This window comes from Thrips palmi, unplaced genomic scaffold, assembly GCF_012932325.1.
Source record: "Thrips palmi isolate BJ-2018 unplaced genomic scaffold, TpBJ-2018v1 HiC_scaffold_8, whole genome shotgun sequence".
In the NCBI taxonomy this organism is placed as follows: domain Eukaryota; kingdom Metazoa; phylum Arthropoda; class Insecta; order Thysanoptera; family Thripidae; genus Thrips; species Thrips palmi.
In genome coordinates this window covers 12710085-12730195 of record NW_023144635.1, presented here as the reverse complement: position 1 = coordinate 12730195, position 20111 = coordinate 12710085, and the positions used below count along the sequence as shown (strand labels likewise).

General features: G+C 45.1%; 1 protein-coding gene and 1 pseudogene across 2 annotated transcripts; one reads left to right on the top strand and one right to left on the bottom strand.

The window, feature by feature from the left end:
• The first annotated feature begins 1781 nt into the window (after positions 1-1781).
• On the top strand, positions 1782-11589 carry LOC117653344 (lipase 1-like). Of its 2 annotated transcripts, XM_034398971.1 has the most exons (10): positions 1782-1902; positions 2497-2634; positions 3780-3981; positions 4587-4701; positions 9142-9253; positions 9533-9673; positions 9939-10094; positions 10545-10629; positions 10714-10856; positions 11306-11589. In XM_034398971.1, the coding sequence occupies exons 1-10, from the start codon at positions 1867-1869 to the stop codon at positions 11447-11449; spliced, it is 1272 nt and encodes a 423-aa protein (XP_034254862.1). In that variant the 5' UTR covers positions 1782-1866; the 3' UTR covers positions 11450-11589. The 2 variants fall into 2 exon arrangements, with proteins under 2 accessions (XP_034254862.1, XP_034254864.1); XM_034398973.1 differs by lacking the exon at positions 2497-2634 and having other exon boundaries at positions 1793-1902.
• On the bottom strand, positions 11461-19018 carry LOC117653349 (annotated as a pseudogene).
• Between the last annotated feature and the right edge of the window lie 1093 nt (positions 19019-20111).

Sequence of the window (20111 nt, the reverse complement as noted above, 5' to 3'; positions counted from 1 at the left end):
GGCGCAGGACGACGACAGACGACGACGACCAACACGACTATGAGAAGCTCCAGACAAAAAAAACCACTTGGTCGGCGACATCCTAGGAGCGGGCGCTTGTGGTGTTTTATCGGTTCCTTCTATGTATACGAACTGCCGAAAAGACACTTGGACGAGATCCGACACCCCCTGTGGCTTTGGTACGGGTCTAAACACCCCAAAAACAGCTGTTTTCGAGGGTTTGGGACTAGATGGGTTCTCGCAAACCGAGATCCAAAAAAGTACCCAAATGGGTCTCAGATACTCAAAAAAATGCGCTCTTTCGAATGCCGTGTCGAACGAGGCTCTACGACGTCGGGTTTGGATGCTACGGGCTCTCAAAGTTGCTCAATTTCACTATTTTTACTGAAGATTTGAGCATATCAGGGCCGTTTGAAGTAGACCATCGGCGATTTCGCTCCTCTTTGTCTTAAATGGTGCCTACCCATAGGTAAACACCCCCACAAAATTTCAGCCATGTCAGGCAATTATTAGAGGAACTGTGAACAATTTAAGTTTTGGGTCATTTTACCACTGGGCTAAGGTGTTTTTGGGTCCAGAAAAAATAATTTTTTTAGCTATCTACTTTTGATCAGCACCTCTTGAAACGGTGGTGCCTCATGGTGCCTCATGGTGCATAACATGGTGCCTCAAAACTTTTTTTCGAGGACAAACTTGCCTTTTTCTCCAAGTTATGTTCTAATTACAGCTAGAAAAAGACAAGTTTGTCCTCGAAAAAAAGTTTTGAGGCACCATGTTAAAAAGGCGTTTCAAGAGGTGCTGATCCAAAGTAGATAGCTAAAAAAATTATTTTTTCTGGACCCAAAAACACCTAAGCCCAGTGGTAAAATGACCCAAAACTTAAATTGTTCACAGTTCCTCTAATAATTGCCTGACATGGCTGAAATTTTGTGGGGGTGTTTACCTATGGGTAGGCACCATTTAAGACAAAGAGGAGCGAAATCGCCGATGGTCTACTTCAAACGGCCCTGATATGCTCAAATCTTCAGTAAAAATAGTGAAATTGAGCAACTTTGAGAGCCCGTAGCATCCAAACCCGACGTCGTAGAGCCTCGTTCGACACGGCATTCGAAAGAGCGCATTTTTTTGAGTATCTGAGACCCATTTGGGTACTTTTTTGGATCTCGGTTTGCGAGAACCCATCTAGTCCCAAACCCTCGAAAACAGCTGTTTTTGGGGTGTTTAGACCCGTACCAAAGCCACAGGGGGTGTCGGATTTCGTCCAAGTGTCTTTTCGGCAGTTCGTATACATAGAAGGAACCGATAAAACACCACAAGCGCCCGCTCCTAGGATGTCGCCGACCAAGTGGTTTTTTTTGTCTGGAGCTTCTCTATGCAGTCCCCTCCCAGCGCGCTGAATGGATGGATGGGTGGATGGGATGGGATGAGTGGGATCGGGTGCAGAGCTAGAAGCGGTAGCAAGACCGCTTAAAAAGATTTGTATTACGAGGAAATATTGCTTCGTACATGCTCGCGCCGCATTCACTTGTACGAGTAACGTATAGTAGCTCAAATTTCAGTGTAATATTTTAGAGTGAAATGGATCACGACTCCGCGACTGAAGTGGGATAGGTAAGGTCTTGGACTGGAGAATGACCCTGGGCCGTCTATGCCTGTTGTGTACTGGCAGCAGGTTCTCCTCCTACTTTAATAAGTTTCTGACCTTTTTTTGGGTGCCGCGTAATGCCGGTTCCCCCGCCTTCCACGGCCTTCCGCCATCGGCACCAGTGGCCAGTCTGGCGGCCCGGGGCAAAGACGCGTCGGAACGAGGTGCCTGCGACCGGTCGCCGTCAACGCGTTTGGGGAACATTCAAGACGTGGAGTGAAATGTCTGCTTCTTCGTGCGTGCAGTGTTGTTTTTCGGTAAATTTTTTGAACGTTAACTTGAGCTGCAATTAAGGGTGGTTCGCATTGAAAATGCATCTTTTGTCCCTCTCTTTTTTTGTCTCCGCACTGCCACAGAGGAGATTTTTTTATTCCGGTGACTCTCACACGAACACTTACTAAATTGAGTCCGGGGTATGCCCTTAAACAACTCTGATTTTGCCCGATTCGTAATTAAAGAAAGCTCACGTCTCACCTATTTATCAACTTGTAAGTCTGAACTCAGCTGTATTTTGGAGAGGACATATTGGCCTTCTTATTGTCCCAGACATTTGTTATGGTTTTCTTAAGAGTAAACAGTACATCCTCTCATAAATTTTTAGTCGCCCGCGCCCATGAGACTAAATGCGTGACTGCATGCGTGAACTCTGGAAAATAATGGCAGGAACTATTTGGAAATCGGGCACGAAATGAAGCATTTTAAACCGGCACCGTCAGAGCTCGGATCTCATAGGATTTCAATGTTTTAGTTTACGGTTGCACTTGTTTCATCATGCTACTGGTGTGCATCAGCCCTTTATGAAAAATGTGTGAGTTAAGACTTATGTTTCATCGACGCTTTATCCTTCTCAGCCGCTTCTAATGACTCTCAGTGCAGCACAGCTGCTGGTACTGCTCAGTGTCGTCTGGCCTTCTTATGTTACAACCTACTGCAGGAAGCCAAGAGGCTTCGAGACTAAGCTAGTCCCAGATTCAATGTGGGCCCCTACGGTGAGTTCAGCCATAAAACCTATCCACTTCACTCGTTAAAAATAACTCTTTCATCAGCTCATTACCTCCAGTCCACATGTGGTGCTGGGTTTGAAGAGGTTTTCTGAAGTGAGATGATGCTGACAATGTGTGTAAGGGTTTGCGACCCTTTTTCTATTTTCTGGACACGTTCTTCTTCTTTCCCCCATACGTAACAAACCGTTGTTTTACAGGAAACATTACATGATTTTAAGCCTTTTTTTTAAGATGGAATGTCACTTTAAAATTCTTAAAGATTAGTGAGTGTTTGTGTACAATTTTGTACGTGGTGATGCATGGTTTTTAACCTGTAAAACATTTTCCATAAAATTGTACTCAAATTTGCATAAAACTGTACTTAAATTTTCATAAATTTATGCATTTTTATGCATAATATTTTGCAAATTCCACGTACACTGTCAAAATGTGGATGAAATTTTTAACACCACCAAATTATTACAATGTCACCACAAAGTGATGACATTTTCATTAAGGCTCCTATACTTTCTGCATGGGCGTGACAAATATGTCATCCAATGTTGTAATAACGTCCTTGTGAGGAAAATTAGTCTTAAAGTTGCCATGTGACTGCCAAAACTGTCACAGTGTATGCACAAAATCATGCAAGTTACAGGTGTAAAATTCTGCATAAACATTTGGTGTGCATCTTCAAAAAAAATTAAACAACAATCATGCATGCAATGGTCCCAAAGCCATACTTATACCTCGGTTTGATCTGTATAAGGTTTAAGGATGGACGCTCAACGAACGGCTCTGTCAAGCATGAGCCTCTCACTGTTGCTTAGTGAGGTTGATGGGCAACACAGGGGGCCCTTAGTCCGCAGAGTGTGGTTAAGGGAGTAAAATAAATGTCCAAACCAACATTTAAACTGATTTTCACAATGAAATACTTCAAGTAAGAAACTTTTTGAAGTTCACAAGTAAAACTAAAATATGCAAGACTCTTTGACTAGATTTGAAGCAATGTGTAAACCACTAATTTTTTTCGTTTTCAACTATGAGGTCAACAAATAATGTAAACAATGCAACAGACTTTTAAAACTTCGACATTTTTCGTAGAATGCCCCCTTAACCATGTATCGAGTCATTTTCCAATGTTGTTCTAGGAGCGGCTTATCGAGAATTTGGGCTATGACGCGGCAGTCCATACAATACCCACACCAGACGGCTATCTTCTCACAGTGCATCGCATCTCCGGAGCCAAGCAGAAAAGTCCCAGAGACAGACCGCCTCACAACACTCCGGTACTGGTGTCTGCGGGGCTGGCCTCCAACAGCGAAATGTGGGTCCTGCGCGAGCCGAACTTAGGTGAGGCTTCTCCACAGGATTTGCTTTGAAAACAGCTCAATCTACTGAAAATAAAAAGGTGAGACTTCTCACCTTTAAAGGGGTGAGACATATTAGTCAGACCGTGAAAGGGTGACACTAAAATGTGGGGTCTCGAGCGACGCGCTTCATGTTCCTCACGACCTTGGTTGTTTCCCCTTCCTTCCGGTTTGGCGAATGCTCGTGAGGACAAGCGTCGTCCAGTCCAGTGGGAGCCGAGGTGGGAGCACCTGTTGCTGTTTACTTTGTAATAAATGTACCCGTCTAAATCAAGATGTTTGTTGACAATTTCAACTGACATACTGAAATTTATGAATTGTGGGGCCTAAACTATTTCAACTACAGAAACCGCCGCCCCCCTCGCGCCACCGCCACAGCCAAAATAGTGTACTGTCAACATTAGAAGCTAAAGTGAAAATTACATAATAGTATATTATCAATATTAGGAACCATAGTGAAAATGTCAAAAAAGTGCTATGTCAATATTAAGAACTAGAGTGAAATAGTGGTGAAAACTAGTTGATCAAGGAGCAGATCATCCCTTTCTCAGCGTTCAATAAAAGTGCACTTTTTTGTTTCGTATCTAGCAACGTCACTGGTGAACGCTGGTTTTGACGTTTGGCTGACCAACTTCAGAGGCAATTCATACGGCCTGCGGCATGAAACACTCCACCCGAAGAGGCACGAGTTCTGGGATTTTAGGTGAGTCCAACAAAATGATAGACTTCTGCAAAAATCTTTTTTTTTTTCGAAAATCGAATTTTTTATCTGAAGAGAAGTAACTTATCTTATATGGGTTCATAATAGACTAACTACGGACGTTCCGTACTTTTTTTCGTACTTCCGCTCGCTTAATTATTTATTCCTGACGAAAAGAGGCTGTACTGTCATGTTATGGTGCGAGAATCGTTTGTACTTTAGAGAAACTGCGCCAATTTCTTTAAAGAATTCGACTTCATAGGTTACGACACGAGCGCAGCAGCCTCGTACCATAGTACGAAGATTTGTCACCAGCATACAAAGACTCGCCTTGAAGACATTAAGCGTGTGTACGTACAAAAGTACGGAATTTATTTACAATGTTACTTTATTTCAAGGAACCTTTAGCCTAAATTGGCATCAATGACCGTCAAAACTTTTCGCAGTGTAAAGTGCGTGGGAGGGACCAGGAGAAGAGGTAGGGAAAGGCTGGTGACGGGAGAAAGAGAACAGCGAAAAATAAAGAACAACAAAAACACTACGCCCAGGCCACAACTCGTCACGCGATGGTCTCTCCGGTTGGGCCATGGCCGTGGCCTTCAGCCGACGGCTCTAGCTCCGAAACCAGTGCCACGGGAAGGCGACGTCATTATTGCTGATTTCCGCCAACGGCTATTGACTACTTTTTTAATCCCTGTTTTCTGGGATGCGAACAGCATAAGTCTGCGCTCTGAATGCCTGACAATGAAATTTTGGCCATGTTATAGACCGGGAAGGATTCCTGAAAAAGGCTCTTTAAATCATGTCGAGAGGCGATTTGTGCTACAAACTGGCAACAGGCGGTTCTAGACTAATTTGACCCCGCTGAAAACGATGCGCCTTGTTGCCAAGCTCGATTTTTGCATTTAAGCCCCTAAATTCAAGATGGCGTCCAAAATGGCCGCTAAAAGGCTTGTTTTTCTAAAATATCGAGGTACGCACAAGCGTAGCTGTATTTTTTTTACATTTCAGGGGTAAAATAATATAAAGTACATATTGTGTAACCATTTCCAACCATCTGCACATTTTTCAGGGGCCCAAATGCCAAGATGGCGTACGAAAACGTCAAAATACACCAAATATCCGTGTTTTGAAACGGTTTTCTGCTCCTTTTGCTCGTGATTCACATCCAATGGCAGTTCTTGTCGATCTTCGTAAATTTCCACGATTTAGGAGTATACGGGGTCTAATGTGGGAGGGTTTAGTTGCTAAGATGGCGTCCGAAAACGTCAATAAGTACGAAATATTGCTGTTTTTCCTGGAAACTTGCCCTATTTCGTTCGGGTTTCGTGTTCGATGTCAGTACTCATTATTCTTTGTACATAGTCACGTGATGTCTAGGTCGGGAAACACTCTTTTACGCCCCGCAAGGGGCGTAAGGCCTTTTATACCCTTCGAAAGGGCGTTAATAACGTAGGAATTGTTTAGCAAAATTTTAATGCCCTGCCAAAAGGCACAAACGATTTACGCCGCTCTGAGGGCGTAAGTCGTTTTCGCCCTTAAATGGCATAATTTCAACGCCTTTGTTTTACCACTGTTATCACCGTAGTATTATTTTTTAAAATCGACGGATCTTGGGCTGAAAGTCGTCCGATCTCAATGACATTAAGCTCGCTGGGAAGGTAATGAAATTCCCCATATTTAGAGACCTTCAGATCTATTGAGTCTCATGAGGTCCGTTCGTAGTTGAGAAAATACTCCAACTTTAAGCTGCATATCAACTTGGGACCCTCTACACTGTCTGAAAAAATGGTTCCCGTCAATTGCGGCTTGGCTATGATGATAAAACGGAGGAGGTGAGTTATTGTGTTACGCCCCTTAACTTCCGTCAAATTCGATGAAACTTGGTGTCTCAAATTACCCCGTACAGTTACCATTTTCTTTAAAAAAAAAAAGGCAATATTGCCCGATGAGTGATGGCTTCCCCTCAAAACCAATTCTACATTTAGAATGTTCAAACAATAGGGTTGAGGAGATTCCATACGCTATGAGTATAGCACGTATGGTACAATGCAGCTGAGATATCGCACCATACGTGCAATGCGTCCCGAAAATGCCCTATGCAAATGCATGGGAATGGGGAGGTATTGCACTTCATGTGCAATGCTTTTGCATCGCACCAATTGACGTTAGCGTTTGGATTTTTAGACTAAACTGCAGTCATTTGAGTCTAAACAAGACTTGTTTCGAGTACCGAGAGAGACTCGTCACACTCCTCTAAAATTGTTAAAGTTCTTAAAATTGAAACATCGTTATGAAAGTGGTGAGCCTGGTCCTTACCCGCCGTTCAAACACCTTATCGTCTTTCCAAACAAGTATGAAACACGTGCTAGGGCAGTTTTGACCTCCGAATGTGCCGAGCTAGGTGGCACCTCCTAAAACGGCGGAAAAGCAGAAGTGTCTCAAGTTACCCCGGTTTACGGTAAGTGCCGCATGGTGGGGTGCGAAACGTCCACAGATACGACAAACGGATACTAAGTTTAATTTTGAACGTTTTAAACACTCTCATCCCAATAACGTGTGACAAAATGTCACGTTCGTTTCGATGTGAATCAGTCATAACTTACCTTATTTTCATTCAAACGAATGTGACACAATGCTCTAGGGAACGTGTCACATTCGTTTCAACGTGACGTCAAGTTCCTGGAATGAGAGAGTGAGCCTTCAACGTGTCATTTTAAGTATGAATTAGAGGCACGACTCATGAATGCAAGAATAAATTGAGACTTGCTTGCCCTCTCATGCATTTAGGCCCCTTGCTCGTTTAATCGATTGTTCGCCCTGGGGCTTTCGCTACTCTACCACATGCATAATGTGACAGAACTGACAACTCACGTCACAACGGGTCAAAAAAGGCAGAAACACTAATAATGATCGAATTTTCGTGTTATTTGATGTTTTCGGACGCCATTTTGGCACATACGTCCTCCCGCATTGGATCCAGGACGTTTCCAAATGTGGAAATTTACGAAGATTGACAAGAACTGCTATTTACTATGTACAAAGGATAATGAGTACTGACATCGAACACGAAACCCGAACGAAATGAGGCAAATGACCCGGGAAAACAGCAATATTTCGTACTTATTGACGTTTTCGGACGCCATCTTAGCAGCTAAACCCTTCCACATTAGACCTTTTATATTCCGAAAGCGTGGAAATTTACGAAGATTGACAAGAGCTGCCATTGGACGTGAATCACGAGCAAAAGGAGCACAAAACCGTTTCAAAACACGGATATTTGGTGTATTTTGACGTTTTCGTACGCCACCTTGGCATTTGGGCCCCTGAAAAATGTGTAGATGGTTGGGAATGGTTACACAATATGTACCTTATATTATTTTACCCCTAAACTGTAAAAAGAATACAGCGACGCTTGTGCGTACCTCGATAGTTAAAAAAAACAAGCTTTTTGGCGGCCATTTTGGACGCCATCTTGAATTTAGAGGCTTAAATGCAAAAATCGAGCTTGGCAACAGGGCGCATCGTTTTCAGCGGGGTCGAATTAGTCTAGAACCGCCTGTTGCCAGTTTGTAGCACAAATCGCCTCTCGACATGCAATTATCAGCAATCTTTCCCCGGTCTATTACGGTTAATTCGGCGCAAGTGTGATGCGGAGCAAATTTTCTCCATGATACGAATCTTTTCTTGGATTTATGTTCTGAGGTACGGAGAAAACTGCAAAATTGAGGTTGCGTTCTGCATGGTGCATGCCACAACCGATAAGACGAACGAAACAAATACACGGCAAAAGTAACCCCTGGAAAATATTCCCCCTTTTCCAGGGTGGGCTTGGGAATGACAGGCGTTAATTTTGCCGTGTATGATCAAAATCGAACGACCCTGCTGGTAGTGTTCCGCATTGGGCGGGTCGGTCGGGTTCTGTGAAAATTCGACCGCAGCGCTGCACCGCGACGTGTCATCGAAACTCAAAAACCGAAGTGGCTCCGAAGTGCCGCCGAAGACACGGCTTGGACATCGGCTGGCTCGGAAGCAGCCCTCCTCGCCCCTCGCCCTGCATGTGACACCAAACCGTCCCGACAGGTGCTGCCCTCTAGTCGGCGAAAGTAGCCAAGACGATCGGGTTGACGGCCGCCCGATGCCGTCCGAGCCGCTTGCTCATCGGGCGGGCCGGATCGGGCCGTCGACTGTCAGCGCCATCGGGCGGTGCAAAATCGTACGACCCGCCCGATGCGGAACACTACCTGCTGGAGTGTCTCTCAAGGTCAAATGGTTCAATTTTTTGTGGAATGACCTTTATTTCTTTTAAGTGAAACCAAGCCTCTGGCTATCGCCGCTACCATTGCTCTCCCTGTAATTTATCCGTGTTAGCAATCCCTCGGGGCCTCTTTGAATCAATCAGATCAATGATCAATGTGAACAGCGATATCCCTTAACTTTCAGCTGGCATGAGAACGGCCTCATCGATCAGGCTTCAACCATTGATTATGTATTGGAAACTACGGGACGCAACAAACTCATAACCATCGGCCACTCCATGGGCAGTACAGCACAGGTACGGACTGTCATAGTCTCTTTCCAGGAACGCAACATCACGTTGAAACGAATGTGACAAATTGTCGCGTTCTTTTGGGTTGTGTCACATTTGTTTGCGTGTGAACCAGCCATAAATAGGCTTATTCACATTCAAACGAATGTGACACAATGCTCAAATGAACGTTACATTTTGTCACATTCGTTTCAACGTGATGTCACGTTCCTGGAATGAAAGAGTTAACTTGTAAGTTATGATGGACTAAAATATCGACTTAAAACCACCTTGTCAAAAGTGCAGGTGGTTCTTTTGTCTGAGAAGCCTTCCTACGCAGAGAAAGTTCTGTGCAGCGTGTTTCTGGCCCCCCCAATTTATTTCTCGAAGCCTCCGGTTCTTCCGACGGCTTTGCGCAATTTGTTTTACCTCCTTCCGCAACTGAAGGTAAGTCACAGTAACAGATAATTCACATAAAATGATGATGAAATATCAATGAAACCAAGAACCTTGTAGAAATATGTTCCACTTACTCCCTTATGCGTCTCAAATGACCACACTTCGTGAAATTCGCTTGCGTTTCAGATACGATTCTTTATGCGGGAAAGCGCAGATAAGATCTTTTAAATAGGACCTTTCGGCTTTGACCCCAGAAAAATAAAGAGCTAGGAAATACCCCTCCCCTTTCTCATAGTTTGTTATCATGTTTCAGGAATCCACTGGCCGAAATGTGGTGAATGATAAGATGCCGTTTATGGACCAGTGCATGGCTGCCTATTGTTTCCAAACTGCAAACGAAAAGTTTAACAACTTATGCAGGGCTGGCATATCCGCAATGTTGGGCAAACCACAGAAGAGAATAAGCGATGTAAGAGAACCGGCATGAAGACTGAAAATAACGACACAGACTGGAATTATGTGTCTCGTTCACGTTTCTTATCTAGTTTGTACTATCTGAAACGGTGAAAACTTCGTCGAGGTTTATTAAGGCCAGTCGTCCAAGGCTCTTAGATCCGCTGCTGACTAAGGAGGCATCTTAGGAAGATCTTGAACGACGGGGAGCGATGCATTTGCTCTCCGCCTTCTACTATGATCCAAAATAAGCGGCCACGCCCGATGGAACTGTTACTCTTTAAAACATTCTAGTGACATTTATTTATCCTGACGCGAATAAGATTGCTGTGATTGGCTTTGTCTGGGTGATTCGATTCACGTTCTAGTCAATAGCAACTGTGCCATGACACAGTTTACTTACATCGTTAAAGACATGCGCCAGTCTAGAACGTAACGGTTACTTTTGTTTTCATGTTGCTTTTAGGTGAACGCGTTGAAACTACTAGCCCATTTCCCCGGGGGAGGATCTATCCGACAAGTACTCCACTACGGCCAGAGCATAGCCTCAGGTAGTACATGTGTTTTCTCGCGACCACATTTAACCACATCCCAATCATTGTATACCACTAACGTAGAGTAATTCTATCGTGCAGGTGGCTTCCAGAAGTATGACTTTGGTTCCGTAAAGAACTTAAAGCTGTACGGCTCGCCTCATCCTCCTTCCTACAATTTAAGTGCTATCACAACTCCTATATATGTTTATTATGGAACTTCAGACGGCCTCGTCAGTTCAGAGGTAAATTATTTTATCAAACGGCTCAAAGCCTCAGTGTACAAAAATCAATGGATGTATGTGAAAATAAATTTGGAAACGTACTTCAGATTTTCTGTGGGACCTAGAACTCGACCTGATAAGACCTTTTTTTCAAGCCTTAGTAACCTTTAAATTGTAGAAAATAATGTGATGCCTGACTGGAAAATTAAGATCAGCACTTGCCTCAATAGGGTTGAAAACCTGGGTCTGAGGAAAAGATTGAAGTCATTCTCGTCATCAGCACGTATACTTCAAGGTACTCTCTTGAACATACGAGACAATTTTTATTTGATTTCAATTTGAGGACATAGGTACACTTCGACTTCTGCACACTAGAAGACATTAGAGTGGGTTTGGACACGGGAAATTTTAATTAACGTGATTTAAAGTTTCATTTCAGTGTCAACTATCTCTTTCGTTGTTTGTTCTAGGATGTCCGGAAATTCACAAAGCAATGTCCTGCTGTAAAGGAAGTCCACGCGTTGCCCTACAACCATTTAGACTACGCTCTGGCGGACGATATTAATGAAGCTTATATTAAGCCTGTCATTGGAACCCTCATGAAATATATTTGATGCAGGTCATCTGTTCTCCTTATTCGTGCGCGTTTAGCGGTCAAGACTCCGAACAACTTCGTCACATGACATCTCGAAGTGCGGAACAACAGTTTGGAATGCGGTTTTTTTTGTTTTTTTTGCATACATCTGGATTATTTTCGGAAATTGGTAACTTAATGGAATTGTCAAAATTTAAAAATATCGAAAAGAAATGACCGTCCAGCAGAGAAAATAAATAAAAATATGGCCACTTCAGTCCGTGGACTCAAGCTGCACGAGGTGCTGGACCCTTGGAGCGGTATTTTTGGTACAGATCTTGCCAGAACTGGATCATCGGACCGCTGAAGCTGTCTGCTTGGTGAAGGTTGAATCCATTCGTCTTCAGCTCGAGGTAAGTGACGCCGTCGTCAGAACGAGGCCAATCCACGGGCAGGAGTGCGTCGGTTTGTATGATGGGTTTGCTGCCGACAAACATTGCTGTAAGCCCGCTAAAAGTCTTGCGAAGAAAAATAGCGCCATTGCTTTACAAAGAACACTGCCAATGCAAGTGTGAGACAGTCTCACACTGTTTAGTGCGAACCACGATGTATCACGCTTACAAGTGTGAGACACAGTTTGACCCACACTTACTGCCTATGGTTCCCTGTGGTTTAATGCCACAGGATCCACGCTCGTAAGTGTGAGACAAACCGGGTCTGTCGCAGTGTCGCATGCAAGTTTGAGACATACCGTGTCTCACACTTGCAAGCGTGGGACACACGTGGCTCACATGTGGCTCACACTTGTAAGCGTGAGACATCGTGGTTCGCACTAAATAGTGTGAGACTGTCTCACACTTGGATTGGCAGTGAATTTTGGTGCAAACATATATTGTGGACCCATTTTTATCTCGTACTCAACCTAATTTACGAAGCATGCGCTTTGGAACTTGGAGGCATTGAAAAATTGCTTCGTATACTGAAAAAGTGCTTCGTGTTATGAAGGGTTTTGATTCATAATAAGAAGCATTTTCTTAGTTGGGGTAACACCTTCGTTGCCATCATTTTATGAAGCGACGCTTTAAAGACTTTATTCTGTGCGTTACTTGAAGCTTTTTCTTTGAACCTTACAAAGAAATGAAAAAAAAATTCTCAAAATTGATCGTTAACTTTTTAACCACATTTCAACATCAGAATCAGCGTTCAAAGTTGTACTAGTCTGCAAAATCTCATTAAAATCTTATAGAAAATTTCTAAAATGCATAAAGAGCCACGCGAGTTGAATCTCCCGCCGGCTGAATCCTGGGTTATATACTATGAGGTGCCTTATAAGTAGCGCTACTTCGTGCCTAAAAAGATTCGCAATAGAAACAAATTCAGTTCGCAATATGTTTGCGCAAATTTCTTCGTACACTACACGGTAAAAACGGTTCCTGGTTTTCCCAGGAACTCCCTGGAAATCGCCTATGTCTCTACCATAGGGTTCCTGGGAAAACCAGGTACCGTTTTTACCGTGTACTACCAAGAAGCCTGTAAGAATTTTGAGTGAAGAGCTCATCGGGTGGGATGCTTTGCCGCCAATCTTTATTAATGCTCGCAAACACTCACCCATACTTGACGAAGTTCGTCCACATCGTGGACATTCTCTTTATGGTAAGTGCCGCCTCTGGGCTTGGGTTTGTGTCCACCAGTTTCGCAAAGATGTAGCCCAGGTCATCCGTGTGAATCGCCACTGTGGAGGTCAAGTTAGTTAATCAGACTTTCGGCCGTCTCTTTATTTTCCAAGAACACACTGCAAATCCAAGTGTATGACAGTCTCAAACTCTTTGGCGCGTGCCGGACGCTGTGAGACACGGTTTGTCCCACACTTTTTGTCTATGGTTGCCTTGTGGTTCAATGCCTCGGGTCTGACGCTTCCAAGTGTGAAACTTGCGTGGTTCACTGAGCCGTTTCAGTTCACGCCGAGTACTGTGAGACGGTGTCACACTTGGATTTGCAGTGTATAATCTTTGATCGAAGAAAGTTTCTCATCACGCTAGAAGCAAAAAAGTTTTGGTCCTGAACGTTTTTCTTACAGAACATAAAAGTATTTTTAAAAAAATTCTTATCTAAAAAATCATGTTTTGGGTGCTACACGGCAAAAAATGCCCCGGGACGAGATAGGTTCGGGACGAATAGGACGCGGGACGAGCTGTCCTGCTCCCGTGCTTACTACATAGCTGGGGCAGCTATAGGAGCATGCTTGTCAAGCATACATTTATAGATGTGTACTTGCGCAAGCATGCAGCTATACAGCTGTGTACTTAGAGAAGCATACATTCATCCCACCCATCCCAGTACAGCTATAGATGCATACTTGTCCAAGTACACAGCTTTAGATGCATGCTTGCCCAAGTACTCTTCTATCGATGTATGCTTGACAAGCACACGCCTATAGATGCGTGCTTCAAGTATACTCTCACAGCTGTGTACTAAGCAGATATTTGATTTTGTAGTGTAGGTCTGTAGGTGTATAGGTACAAGAGCGGTGACGTAGATCCGGTCTTACCGTCCTCGGCGTCATTGGGGCTGGGCGGCTGGTTCACTTCCGTCCTCACACTAAATTTGAAAAGGAAAGTGTCCGCCATGTTTTCCTTGGCCCAGAGCATCGCCAGACGATGCGAATCCGAAATTTGCCAGACGCCGTCGAAGTAGTGTTCCGCATTGGGCGGGTCGGTCGGGTTCTGTGAAAATTCGACCGCAGCGCTGCACCGCGACGTGTCATCGAAACTCAAAAACCGAAGTGGCTCCGAAGTGCCGCCGAAGACACGGCTTGGACATCGGCTGGCTCGGAAGCAGCCCCTCCTCGCCCCTCGCCCTGCATGTGACACAAACCGTCCCGACAGGTGCTGCCCTCTAGTCGGCGAAAGTAGCCAAGACGATCGGGTTGACGGCCGCCCGATGCCGTCCGAGCCGCTTGCTCATCGGGCGGGCCGGATCGGGCCGTCGACTGTCAGCGCCATCGGGCGGTGCAAAATCGTACGACCCGCCCGATGCGGAACACTACGTCGAAGTACTGCAAGCAGTGCAAACAGTGCAAAGGCTGTCTCAATCAGTGTCGAATCAGAATCGGTTGGTCGTCTGTTCGAAACACATGGCCGCAGAAGAAACACGCGCCAAGCGCGGATCCACATAGACAGGCCTTTTGCCCTTTTGCCCCTCCCAAGGCAACTAAATACCGCTTGAAACAGGGGTCTTAAACTCCCATGCTTTCCCCCTGTAAGTAGGCAAAAAATGCTACTTTACCCCTCTCAAAGGTATCCTCCAGATTCGCCACTGACTCGCAACCCCCCCCCCCCCCACACACACACACACAAAGTTTTTGAGCATTGCAACGAGGCTATTCTTACGCCGTAGAGGGAGGAAGACAGGGAGAAAAAGGGGAAAGGGGTGGGTACGTCTTTTGGATTAGATTGGTGGTCCGCTTCCACTAATTCAGGCGGAGCTCACGTCAAAAGACGATGGTGCTTCGCACGCCTGGCACAACTTAAATTTTGATGTACATTTTCCTTGAAATAATGTGAAATAACGTTGAAATACCCTTGAAATAATCCTGAAATAACAATGAAATAACGCAAATTTGAAAAAGCGGTGTACAATTTTTTCGAGGCTTGAACACAGCTCCCTCCCCATTCTTAGCGTGTCGTCCCGTGAGGCCGATTCCAGTCCAATCGCGTGCCGTGTGCGCTCACCATCTTCAGGGTGCATCCGAGATCGCAGGTGGGGGTCACGGCGGCACGTATGCCTTGCTTCACTTCCTCAAGAATAGTGTTGTAGTCGACATGTAACTCCGGCAGACCCAGAATATTCCGCGTGTCTTGGAAAGGAAGAACGTTCTTCGGAACGTGGCGGGGTCCTCCAGCAATTCCTTGTCGATTTCAGGATCTGACCGTGGGTCTGGAGAAGAGAATATGTGTTAAAACAGTTCAAAGCACCCGCTTTATAAACGAAACAATGAACTAAGTTGTTGTTTAGTAAGTGCCCTATCTGTTTCCACAGCAAAAAAAAATTCTTCTTGACTTACGAATATTATGATTGAGTGCCATTCCACGTCAAACCATCGTGGTTCAAAAAGTACTTGCCCACATTCAGCCCCCAATTTTTTCTATCTTACACTCTACCAAAAATGTCCTGTCAATGCCGTTAATTTATTACCAGTTTTCACCGTAGGCCAATTCACAGCGTTTACTGTGATCTGCTCACGCGATTCACTGTGATCTTGTTCACGGTGTTCACTGTGATCTGGTTCACAGTAAACACTGTGAGTTTGACGCCGCTGACCACCGAAGTGCGGCAAATCAGCCTCCAATTCACGGCGTTTACTGTGGCCAGATCACAGTGAACACTGTAACCGAGATCACAGTGAACGCCGTGAACTAGTTCACAGCAAACGCCGTGAATTGCATAACAGCAAACATTGGTAATAAATTAACGGCGTTGACCGGACATTTTTTGTAGAGTGTACACTGCCAATCCAAGTGTAAGACAGTCTCACACTTGTAGGTGTGAGACATTCTGTCTCACGCTTGTAAGTGTGAGACATCGATGTCTCACACCTGCAAGTGTGAGACACGGTTTGTCCTTCACTTGCAGGTGTGGGACCCGTGGCATTAAACCACAGAGCTAGCATAGGCAGCAAGTGTGGTACAAACCGTGTCTCACGCTTGCAAGTGTGAGACTTCGTTGTCTCACACCTGTAAGCGTGAGAAACTGCCCCACACCTACAAGTGTGAGACTGTCTTACACTTGGATTGGCAGAGTAGTCTACCGCCCAAGAATTAAGGTTGCTTTTAAATTTAATATTTTTATGTGTATTTAGGCTAAGGCGCATCAAATGTGTTGGAAACCGTAAAGGGCAACATAAAACAAGCTTGGGACCCCTAGCCCTGGCCTTCCAGAATGAAAGTTTTTCACCTTGAAAACGCTGTTTCTCGAATTCCCAATATACACTTTCTTACTTTTTGACCATAATGGCATCAAAGAACCCTAAGGAGGTACTCTGTTAGCAAAATATTGCGGATGTCAATCCATAAACACCAGAGATATTGTCAATAAACTCTAAAAGTTATCTTAGTATTCCCAAAAATAACCTGACAAAACGGGACCTGTATTGGCCCTGTGCGTTGGAATAATATCCAATTGTCTGTTCGAACACCGAACCATTCCGGAGGTGAAAGTCAGCATCTCAAAAGTTTCGGCAAACGTTTTCTTGCCGTGTGATGCCTAAATGCCTTTAGCGTCTTAGTGTGCAGCAAATGAGCTTGCTCGCGCCGCTTACTGTTGGTGTAGTTGTAGGTCCGCCACTCCGCGTTGGTGTTGCTAATCAAATGTGGGATGGCCGGCCTTGCCGGCTTGAGGAAGTAGCTCTCCGCGTCTCTTGTGATGAGCAATGGTTCTCCGCCGAGTAGCGGCGTACGCCTTTCTGGAGTGGGGGTGAAGGGGAGCTCTGGCTGTGACTGCAAACAAGGAAAACACAATCCCATCCTTCAATTGACATTTTATCATTGACTTTCGTGCACATTTATAGAATTTCGTTAAGAAGCTAATGGTTCAAGACGAAATCGACAATGTTTCTAAAACAGATTAAAATGTTAATATGCTCATCAATGTGCACCATTGTCAATACGGTGTGAGTCTGAGGGTGCATTTAACATGATTGTGTTCTTTGGGATACTTAGTATTTATGTACTTACATTGTCCATACCACTTGCCATATTAGTGCACGTACGCAAAGTACAAAATAATATTTAAATAAGAGACAAATTTCCGTATTGTGTTGAAATATTTAAAAATAGTTCTACCCAATTTATGTACAAATTTGTACGTGCCGACCATAACCATTCAGTGTTTAGTGCGGGCGGAGCGCCTGAGCTCGCCCAGGTAGGCTGTACCGCAACACGCACGTGTTCAACAGGCAGGCCTATGCTGCGGGCGATTGCGATTGCGATTAACGGCTGGGCGGCGGGGGCAGCCATCCACGTGCTCTCATTCGAGGGGTCGACAACTCCCATATTACCTCGTGCGCAGAGCTTATATTACCTCTATATTACCTTATATTACCGTATATTACCCTATATTACCGTATATTACCTCTATATTACCACTATATTACCACATATTTCTGTGATTTGCTTGTTTCTAACCTAAACTAACGTTAAACTTGCCGTACTGAACCTTGGTATCAAGGTGTTAAAGCTATTAGGCTTCTCCTTGCGACAGGAAGAAATTCGGATTTGATGTCCGTGTTCAATCTGACATGAAGCTACGCGCCATACTTTTGTCAGATAGGTTGCATCGGGTTGCGTACCTTTTATCCTGACAGGGGGCGCTGTCATGAAACGAGGGTAAGGTCTGCATAATACCAAAATTCTAGCCAGAACTCCTGATTTTAGCCTTAGTCAAGGATACTGTGTCACGTTCTCATCTTCTTTTATCATATATTACCGTTGTTTTATTTCCGTATATTACCTTATATTACCCTATATTACTTATATTACCGGTAATATATACTACCTCGTACACGGCTCGAGGTAGTTGTCGACCCCTCGCTCTCATTCCAGGAGCGTGATGTCACGTTGAAATGTGACGCCCCCCTTGAGCATTGTGTCACGCTCGTCTGGATGTGAATCTGCCATACATTAGATTCGAGCGTGACTTTGACATGCTGTTTCAACGTTAATATTACGCTCCTGGAATGAGAGTGCGCTTGAAACCTTACGAAGTGTTTGAGCAGATTTAAGGTACAAACTATTCAGACACTCGTGTAGATCTTGTCAGAATGTCAGAAACCTGTCTGAAAACCTGATCAAAATTTGTTCATCTCTGAAAGCTGAAAACTTATTCTGACCTGATTTCAAAGCATCAATATCATAATAAGTTCCCAGAATTTTAGCTATCAGAAGGGCGCGAAATATGATCAGGATTTCAGACAATTCGGACATTTTGACAAAATTTACACGAGTCGATTGTTATAAAAAGATTTGGTTCATAAAATGTTTGAAGTATTTTTTTCAACCTTTGTACACTTTGAATACTTTGTTATAACAAGCTACTTTTGTTTGAAAAGTCCAAAAAAGTTTGTAAGGTTTTGAGAGTAAGCCTGTTTGTCAATTTTCCAAATAGGAAGGTGGGCTCCAAGCGCTACTTTGACCCAGTAAGTACACGGCAAAAGCAGTGCCTGGAAATCTTTGGTGTACCCTCGAAAAACGTGGTCTCTTTTTCCAGAATCGCCAGGAAACCCTGGAACTGCTTCCGGCGTGGACACTCCCATTCCAGGAACGTGTCATCACGTTGAAAAGAATGTCACGTTCCTTTCAGCACTGCGTCAAACTCGTTTCAATGTGAATAGGTTATTCATAAATGATTATTGTCCAAAGAAATGTGACACAATGCTCGAAAAAACGTGAAATTTTGTCATTCGTTTCAACGTAATGTCACGTTACTGAAATGAGAGGGTAGGCAACTAGTGCAACAAGTAAGAAGCAACCGCCGACGGACAAGCTAATGCCTGCCGAAGGCAGGCTAGCGCCGCAGGCCAAGGTAGGTACGCCAGGCACGGATTGGTGGAACAGGCCGCGAGACATCGCGAAGCCTGTTACGACAAGACGCAGTCTGGCGTAAACCTACCTTGTAATTTAACCCGAAACGTGTTTGCTTTTTGTTCCCTTGGCATTAATCTTTCTAATTCCTGAGTGTTTTGGTTGAATAGAGTTATGAGGAAGCGCTGTACAGAGTGACCCAACCAATACGCGACTGCAATACTCCGTCGATTTCGACCACCCACCGATGGGGCATGCACTCGCGTAATGGTTGGGTCACTCAGTAAAGACACTGATGGACAAAATTGAAGCACCGTTGAGACCCGATTGCCTTGTGGCAACCGTCTCTCTCTTTTTATTATCATATTGTCTCGCACTATCTTTTGAGGACGTTCCGATCAGTCCTTTGTCAGTGTATCTGTTGACGCGTCCGGACTAGCCGGCTAGACATGTGTGTACCTGCGCTGGTCGGCGGGGCTCCACACACGGCTCCGCCTTCCCCTCTCGCTCTTTACGAGGCGACCGGACTCGCTTGGGATCCGGCCGCGCTACACGATCCACAGGTGGGCGCGGCAGCGCAATCTGCCTTCCCCTCAGGCTCTTAGCCCGTCGGGCAGGCGGCCCGTGGCCAGGGTCGGGGCGGGCCGGAAGGGCCGGGGCCCCGGAGGGGACCCCGAGTCGCGCCCGGCGCTCGGCGGGAATCCGGGTCGTAAAAGAGCTCCACTATCTGTCGCACGACATCGACGTGCTCTGCCGTGTAAAGGCCTCATAGGCCTAGCAATAAAGATGCACATGGAACTCGGGTTTGAGGGAAGGGGTGTCACCGTGGCGTTCGGCCAATGGGAGACAAGCTTGACCGTGGGAGCGTGTGTGGGGCGCCCGTGATTGGTCCAGAGGGCCCGGACGCCCAAATCTATTTAAGCCGGAGGAGCCTGGAGTCGGCGTTCAGTAAGCCGCAGCTTTGCCTGCCCAGCGTGTCTCAGCTAGCCTAAGCAGCTCCAGTGCTTGTGTGACCTGTTCAGTGTGTGAGCCGAAAACTCTGTCTCCGAGCCGAGCCAAGGTAGGCATATTGTACCTCAGCTGAGTAGCTCTAAGGTACCAACCAAGTTTCTGTGCACCTCTTGG

What these genes read in the sequence shown, in the direction of transcription:
- LOC117653344 (XM_034398971.1), top strand. Translation starts at nt 1,867, where the DNA reads ATGTCTGCTTCTTCGTGCGTGCAGTGTTGTTTTTCG. An exon ending in CACGAGTTCTGGGATTTTAG is followed by an intron (nt 4,702 to 9,141) that starts GTGAGTCCAACA and finishes CTTAACTTTCAG; the next exon opens with CTGGCATGAGAACGGCCTCA. An exon ending in CGGCCAGAGCATAGCCTCAG is followed by an intron (nt 10,630 to 10,713) that starts GTAGTACATGTG and finishes TCTATCGTGCAG; the next exon opens with GTGGCTTCCAGAAGTATGAC.